Below are 8,511 nucleotides of genomic sequence, written 5' to 3' on the forward strand. Positions count from 1 at the left end.
AGTAAAGCTGAGAGGAGAGCCCTGCCCTTAGATGCCTGGCTCGCCCTTTGTGATGCGGCTTTCAGCAATGAGCCTCTGTGTGTAATGTCATGTAATTTTATCCATCCATAGCCTAGCATACTGCACACATAGCTCACACAAAACGGTACCTTGCCTTGAATGATGATTATTTAATTTTTGTGCGCAACTTGGACATTCTCTCGTGCGCGCTATATTTGTCACGAGAGGCTGTTTCAATCAATCMTAACTTCCGTTTGTAAAAAGTAGATGTTTGAAGAGTACCCATTTTTTCGGGGTGGATTAATCAATGGACCTAATAAGACTTCGATGGAACCTATTGATTCCGATTTTGGCACTCATGGAAAAGGACTAAAATACTATTTTCGGCCATGCCATAATGGTTATAATACTGGTTTTGTTATTGTTGAATTTGATGCATCCCAGTCACCAAAAGCCCCGTTCTTCTATGGCGATTAGGACATCAACTCCACAGCAGCAGAGCTTTAACTCGAGGCAGCGCAGGGATGCTGCGGGGCGTGGAGGAGTGTACGAGCACCTTGGGGGAGCACCGAGACACAGAAAGTTGTACTGTGCCACAAAGTATCACTTACAAATACATCCCAATGGGAGAATAGACGGGACCCTGGAGGAGAATAACCCTTTCAGTGAGTACAATATAACTTACTCTCGTATATTTATGCTTTGTTATATGCTATGCATATGAAGTTTATGTTCAGCCACTATATAGACTATAGCCGAATAAGAATAGCCTATACAGAAACACTTTTAAAGTAGTCCTAGATAGATCATGAAAACGAGAACACTTCTTACCAATTGCGCACGTTATTATGCTGTTCATTTTTCTGCCCGTCACGAATGCATTGGTAAATTGGAGTGATCAGAAGGCAACTTAAAAAAGTGAAGACAGAAGCATACTGGTTGTAGAGACACTACAACAGTAGTGTCTCTACATTATGATAGCGTCGTTATTACATTGCCATGACGTTTGGTGCCGCAGGAAATGAGAATTAATACATTTTTTCCATCCAGGCATATTGGAGATAGCAGCAGTGGATGTGGGAGTGGTGGTGATTAAAGGACTGTTCTCTGATAGATATCTGGCCATGAACGAAAAAGGAGGACTATATGCATCGGTAAATGTCGCATGATCTCTGAGGTCTCTCTCTCTCTCTCTCTCTCTCTCTCTCTCTCTCTCTCTCTCTCTCTCTCTCTCTCTCTCATCCCCTTCTCTCTCTCTCTCTCTCTCTCTCTCTCTCTCTCTCTCTCTCTCTCTCTCTCTCTCTCTCTCTCTCTCTCTCTCTCTCTCTCTCTCTCTCTCTCTCTCTCTCTCTCTCTCTCTCTCTCTCTCTCTCTCTCTCTCTCTCTCTCTCTCTCTCTCTCTCTTCTCTCTCTCTCTCTCTCTCTCTAATAATTGGATAATTGACTACCATTCATGTTCAGTCTCATTTTAATATAACATGGTCATAAGCTTTCGTTGTAATGCATTTGGTTTCAACTGAAGTCATTTTGTTCTCAGGCTGCCTTCACCCAGGAGTGTGAGTTCATGGAGCGGATCCATGAGTTAGGCTACAACACTTACGCCTCCCGCAACTACCAGACAACCACTCCCTCCACCTCAACAGGAAGCAGCAGCAGGCGAAGGGCGAGTGCTGAGAGGCTGTGGTACGTGTCGATCAACGGAAAGGGCCGGCCAAAGCGTGGCCTGAAGACTCGCAGGACAGAGAAGGCCTCCCTCTTCCTGCCCAGGGTCCTTGGCCACAAGGACCATGACATGGTTCACCTGTTGTTCAACAGTAGTCTAGGGTACAGACAGACTGCCCTCAGACTTACAGGAAAGACAGGGCAAAGGAGATAGAGACATGTTTCCATATCCAGGCAGTTTTGATGACTAGTCTGACTCATGTCATTCCACGCTGCCCACAGCCTGACTACCTACCTGGTGACTGAGAGACACCAGCACACCTTTCCCTCCTTTAAACTGGCATAATGATACTGTTGGAATAATGTACAACCTTATATAGAAAATGCATGCATCATACTGTCTTATGAATAAAGTGGTCAATGTCTTGAATGTATCTTTGTACTGTTATTGTTAACTCACATTATCGTAAATTGATGCAGATAATGTCCTGTGTAATTATTCTGGAGGACCATTCCATACAAAAAAATATATAAATATAAAAATATATAATATATATTATATATTAAAAAATATATATATATAATTTTTTGCTAATTTAATAACAGAAATACCTTATTTTATTTAAATAACTATTCAGACCCTTAACTATGAGACTCGAAATTGAGCTCAGGTGCATCCTGTTTCCATTGATCATCCTTTAGATGATTCTACAACTTGATTGGAGTCCACCTGTGGTAAATTCAATTGAATGGACATGATTTGGAAAGGCACACACCTGTCTATATAAGGTCCCACAGTTGACAGTGCATGTCAGAGCAAAAACCAAGCCATGAGGTCAAAGGAATTGTCCGTAGAGCTCCGAGACAGGACTATGTAGAGGCACAGATCTGGGGAAGGGTACCAAAGAATGTCTGCAGCATTGAAGGTTCCCAAGAACACAGTGGCCTCCATCATTCTTAAATAGAAGAAGTTTGGAACCATCAAGACTCTTCCTAGAGCTGGCCGCCCAGCCAAACTGAGCAATCGGGGGACAAGGGCCTTGGTCAGGGAGGTGACCAAGAACCCGATGGTCAAGAACCTGAGTTCTTCTGTGGAGATGGGAGAACCTTCCAGTAGGACACCCATCGCTGCAGCACTCCATCAATCAGGCCTTTATAGTAGAGTGAAAGGCTCATTAGTAAAAGGCACATGACAGCTCGCTTGGAGTTTTCCAAAAGGCACCTAAAGACCTCAGACCTTGACAAACATGATTCTCTGATCTGATGAAATGCCAAGGGCAAAGTACAGAGATCCTTGATGAAAACCTGCTCCGGAGTGCTCAGGACCTCAGATTGGGGCGAAGGTTCACCTTCCAACAGGACAACGACCCTAAGCACACAGCCAAGACAACGCAGGAGTGGCTTTGGGACAAGTCTCTGAATGTCCTTGAGTGGCCCAGCCAGAGCCCGAACATCTCTAGAGAGACTTGAAAATAGCTGTGCAGCGACGCTCCCCATACAACCTGACAGAGCTTGAGAGGATCTGCAGAGAAGAAAGGGAGAATGTACCAAACTTGTAGCATCATACCCAAGAAKACTTTAGGCTGTAATCGCTTCCAAATGTAAACATGATATTTCAGTATTTATTACTTTTTTTGCTAAAATTGATAAAAACCTGTTTTGTTGCCATTATGGTGTATTGTGTGTAGATTGATGAGGAAAGAAAGAAAAAAAATTAATCTATTTGAATAAGGTTGTAACCTAACAAAATGTGGGAAAAGTAAAGGGGTCTGAATACTTTCCAAATGCACTGTATATAGATTGCCATTGTGTTGTTAATTTATTTATTTGCCTCCATTACTTGTTATATCATAAACAAGTTTTCTGTGTATTTTTAATGTTTTTTTTTTTAAGTCTATGAAACTCAAGTGTCATTACTCGTGGTACTGTAGTCTCCCGATGTATTTAAGCCTACATTTTTGAAGAATTCTCTTAAAATAAATAGTAAATATATCTATAAAACAATTGAGTAATAAAGACTACCAGACTGTAGGTGTTGGGATATGCAGTGTTTAGATTTTTCTGAACACTGGGCTACTGCTAGCATGTTGTGTCAGTTATCATTGGGTTCCATTGGCATGTGGTCTGTGTGATTTCGGGGGTTAAGCAAAGGATTGGTTCTGTTCTCTTCCTTTGTAGACACTGCACTCTAGAGGCAGCAAGTCAAACATCGTCTCTCTCTTCAGAGGTTCTGTACCCAAGAAATGACATTCCATGAGAGCGACATTACTTTTATCTAAAACTATTGTTCCCTAATGACACCAAACGCATAAAGGTAATGATACTGTAAGAAAGTTGTAGGGCCTGTTCATCTGTTCATCTCAGTAAGGTATTCTCACTTAAAACATGTAACAAGGACGTCACTGATGCAGCACCTTGGCCAGCACAGTGAGGTGATGAAAACGCAAAACCACGTGACTGAAATGCAGCACCTTGGAGAGCGGCTGAGAACACGTAGTCTGGCCTACATGAGAAAACTCTGACGATACTATCAGGAATTCAATAGCCTAGCTTAAATGATTATTGCGATATTGGCCCTTCATTGATACAAAAAAGGGGTAGGTTACTGTCAACAAACGCTATAGAATATTTATGATAATGTATTAATTTTTGTCTACTTGAGAGTGTAGAAGTTAGATTTTATTGAAATATATATATATATATAAGTATTCAACTTTCAGCCTCAAATAATAACGATTGTTGTGAATCCATTGAATAAAAAATGTCATAATTTGAAACATCAAATGAATGAAGACGTTGATAATATTTGCCACACAAATTCCGAAATGGTTAGTTTTAGGTATAATTTAACAACAATTAGCCGCATTGTTTCCACCAGTAATTCCCCAGTTCGAAAGAATAGAATAAACTTGTGAGCAGGTGCAAAAGTCGTTGCTCCTTGCGTGTCACTTGATGCCTCTATGTCATCTCGGTTGGTGGTTGTGTATTACACTGGCTAAGTGGCAATAGGCTTTCTATGGTGTGGATGGTCACACATGGGGTTCAAATCTCGAGCGAACCTTTGATATGGGGGTTTTACGCATGGGTACTTAACTCACCATGGGCCAGAAGTTCAGTCTAATAACGGACATTTTCAACATCCTATGCGTAACGGCTTAGTAGCCTACATTGTACATAAGTGCTTGGTACAGTCTACGGGTATTACATTGTGTTCAGTTGATCAGATAGGCAAAAGAGAACTGTATCCGATTAATTTAGATACCTCATCCTCATGGTACAGTAGGAGGCTTGGGTTGATAAGGCCACTTAACTGTTTTAAGATGAAAAGTATTTTGCCTTCCATCAACATGTTACACGTTTTGTTTATATTGTAATCTTGAGATACGTACAAAATATTCTATTTTGTCTGATGATTATATTCTGTACAAGAGAAGCCCATCCATTATTTTCGGTAGTCAAAAAGTAGAAATTCATATTAAGAAAGCGGTTGATTTGCTTTTATGGATTCATTTATAAAACTGTCTCCTGTGTAACAGTCTGTTGGCTTTTCAGCTTCCTTTTCTGCATCCTGCAATACATTATTTATTTTGACTTCAGTCGATATTGGATGAAGTTTTAGACAAAGATCTCACGCGTAATCCTCCATGTCGCTTGGACACATCTTGAGAAGTCTGAGAAGTTTGTGCCGCGTAAAGACCCAATAGACAAAATAAAGGATGGGCAAAACACTTTATAGAGGCCACATGTGTCAGCTCACACTAAAAGTACAGTGGCAACTACTGAGTTCATTGAGATGTTCTGCATGGTGCGCCCTGCCACTCGAGATCAGAGCGCACAAGGGGAGGTGGTTTTCTGAGTGACTTTGCGTCGGAGGTAACTAGCGTGCATGTGGATTGAGTTGAGAGCAACCTTTTTGTTACAGTAGGTGGCGTGTGATGTCATTTCGGGGCACATATAAGTATCGTCAAGAGAGAGTCATGGCTATGTCTTGCAACACGACTGACAATTCACAACTCGATCTAAAAGCATCTCGGAATAGAGTCATTCAGCGGAGCCATTGAAGTAGCCTACAGAAAATACTTCATGCAGACTCAAAAATAAGTTCACTGGAGGCTCAGTCAGTCCCACAGTCTCCACAACTTTTCCGTCAACCTGTGAGCACCACGGACAGGGGAAAGAGGGGTTTGGGGAAAATTCTAAAAACAAATTCAAACACGTGAGAGCGCACTGACCACACAGGGATGTCTGTCCACGCGTCCTGGCTACCATTACCGCTGCTGGTGTGGGGGCTGGTCTGCAGCTCAGTGCGCACTGCCCCGTTAGCGGGTATGCAGAACGGCGCTCTTGAGCGGCRTTGGGAAACGCTCTACTCTCGATCACTGGCTCGGAACCCATGGGAAAAGAGAGAAATCACCCGGGATGGTGAATATCTTATGGGCATCAAAAGACTTAGGCGTCTCTATTGCAACGTCGGCATTGGGTTTCATATTCAAGTTTTACCAGACGGAAAGATCACTGGAATACATAACGAAAATAGATACAGTAAGTTTAGTTTCATACTTTTATTTAAACCAGCATCTTTGGGCACACGTGTTTGATGCCCCTCTCTTCGTCTGCAACCTGTTTGTGCCATGTGCCACCACTTTAGAACTTCATATTGTGAGTTTGGGTTGTGTAAATGGGCACCATGCCAACTTCAACGTAACATTGTGTTTAGATTAGGCTACTAGCCAATTGACGTCACGTGTTAGTATTTTCGTCCGATGGCCATGAGGACAGAGGAAGGAGTGTTTTAGCCAAGTATGATTTCGTCTTCTTTGCAACACATTGCAAATTGTTTGCGGCTCTGTTTCAATGACAACAACAAACAAACATGTTTCTGAAGAGTCAAAAGAAATCACGGATAGTACCAGATCTGGGGGTTTGGACTTGACGATAACTGTCGGCTACCTGTATATTGGGGTACAATTGAGTTAGTTATTCTCTACCGACTGTCCAGTATAAAGTCAGGACAATTTTCGTATTTTTCTTCTTCCTGCCTAACACATTAGCCTTGTATTTTGATACATACATTTGATACATTCCTCCAAGARAATAACAGAGACTAGACAACATTATTATTATTTCTTATCTTATGTAAACCCGTAGACATAACAGTTTGAAGTTTTCTCAGAACTTCAACCTGCTACAGGAACTCATACTGGGAACTTTAGTGAGAGGAAGTCCATATCATATGTAGCCTAGTTGTCATCTAATGCCAAGGGAGAAATGCACCGATTTCCTTGCAGGGTGTTTAAGTAACAGTTTGAAAATAKATCTAAATAGACCTGTGTCTACTACAKACTTCCTTATCTACTTGATCTATTTCACAAGACTGGCATAAACAATGGATTATACACAACTTTGCTATGGTGTACAGAATAAACATTTCAGTAATATCCTTTATCTCATTTCAGGTCTCCTTGAGATATCACCTGTGGAGAGAGGGATTGTGACAATCTTTGGAGTCCGAAGTGGTCTGTTTCTAGCCATGAACAGCAAAGGGAAGCTCTAYGGATCTGTAAGTATACATGCTACGTTTTCCCGGGACGTATTTCTGGGTCACAGCATACTWTATTGCATGAAAGGTCTCCACAGCAGAATGATTGTCAATGTCTTGGCGTGCCTTTACATGTTTGTAGCTCATGAACTCCATAATAAGATACGCCACAGGTGTGTTCAATATAAGGTGTAGACCTTTCCTTTCCTTAGAGTCCATGTACAGTATATGGTATTTCAAAGTAAAGTTGAATTGGCCACAAAATCCCAAGTGTTGAGATTGATCTGCGTGATTTGGGTAATTTGCCAATAGAGGTTCTACATCAGCTTCCACATAGTCCGCTGTTCATTGCGTCATTTTATTGTTTCTTAATGTAGACCTAAACCTCTCCTCTCTCATCCTTTCTCTAGGGTCATTACAATGACGAGTGCAAGTTCAAGGAAAGCCTCTTGGCAAATAACTACAACGCGTATGAATCTGCAGCTCACCCAGGGATGTATATTGGACTGAGTAAGACTGGCAAAACCAAAAAAGGAAACCGGGTAACAACAGCAATGACAGTGACACACTTCTTGCCGAGGATCTGAATGATCCCAGACAGACTGTGCCTTCAACAGAGGGTAGAGGAAAGAGAGAGGAAACAATGCACTTTCAAATGCTTTTTCTAGARTGAGATATTTAAATTGTTTATTTATGATTCTTGAGACTTTTTATATTTTGGGAAAGTGGAATTACGTAGAAAGGGAACATGAAAAAATGACAATTGTTTTTGTTTTTAAATCTATGAAATGTGTGCTGCTATAAGTGTCTTGAGATGAGTACATGTTTTTTAAACGTGAAATGGATTTTGCACTGTTTTTAAGTATTGTTGTGCGGCAWTGGTTGTGTTCTCATCGTACTTGTGTTTACTTTGAAAGAAATTGCTGACCCAAGTTTGTCAGAGTTGTGTCTCAGCATCAAAAAGAAAGACAATGACGGCAAAGGTCCGAACCATTCAAAGTTAATTACGGGTCCCATGATTAGTCATTTATTGGTCGATACAACGACAATTGGGACTTACAAAAACTCAACAACACAGAAATGGGTTTCTGCATTGAATTTGTTGTATGGTCTTGGTCAGAGTTGTGTGTGTTATTRCAGTATTTCAATGTAAGAAAGATCACTTGTTATTTTTCCATTCCTAATTGATTTAGCTTTTTACTACCTCAGTATGGACGTGTAAGCTCTAGGGATTGTGTTGTTGCTTGTTCTGTGTCTTCTACAGTATGTTGTTCTGTCATATTTCTGAGCGTTGACATATGACGTTGCCA

General features: G+C 41.1%; 2 protein-coding genes across 2 annotated transcripts; both read left to right on the plus strand.

Annotated features, from left to right (window-relative positions):
- The first annotated feature begins 252 nt into the window (after positions 1-252).
- Positions 253-2,096, plus strand: LOC111952893 (fibroblast growth factor 3). The gene is made up of 3 exons (XM_023971887.2): positions 253-665; positions 1,051-1,154; positions 1,538-2,096. Exons 1-3 carry the CDS (start codon positions 398-400, stop codon positions 1,874-1,876), a joined length of 711 nt encoding a protein of 236 aa, XP_023827655.1. The 5' UTR covers positions 253-397; the 3' UTR covers positions 1,877-2,096.
- Positions 2,097-5,831: 3,735 nt separating this feature from the next.
- On the plus strand, positions 5,832-7,981 carry LOC111952918 (fibroblast growth factor 4B-like). Its single transcript, XM_023971937.2, has 3 exons — positions 5,832-6,204; positions 7,119-7,222; positions 7,612-7,981. Exons 1-3 carry the CDS (start codon positions 5,904-5,906, stop codon positions 7,786-7,788), a joined length of 582 nt encoding a protein of 193 aa, XP_023827705.1. The 5' UTR covers positions 5,832-5,903; the 3' UTR covers positions 7,789-7,981.
- Positions 7,982-8,511: the final 530 nt, after the last annotated feature.

This window comes from Salvelinus sp. IW2-2015, linkage group LG26, assembly GCF_002910315.2.
Source record: "Salvelinus sp. IW2-2015 linkage group LG26, ASM291031v2, whole genome shotgun sequence".
NCBI classification, from domain to species: Eukaryota; Metazoa; Chordata; class Actinopteri; order Salmoniformes; family Salmonidae; genus Salvelinus; species Salvelinus sp. IW2-2015.

Bases quoted from the DNA above. Each gene is read 5' to 3' on its own strand.
- LOC111952893 (XM_023971887.2), top strand. From the start codon at position 398: ATGGTTATAATACTGGTTTTGTTATTGTTGAATTTGATGCATCCCAGT. The intron at 666-1,050 runs GTGAGTACAATA...TTTTCCATCCAG, and splicing joins GGAGGAGAATAACCCTTTCA to GCATATTGGAGATAGCAGCA. The intron at 1,155-1,537 runs GTAAATGTCGCA...TTTTGTTCTCAG, and splicing joins AAGGAGGACTATATGCATCG to GCTGCCTTCACCCAGGAGTG.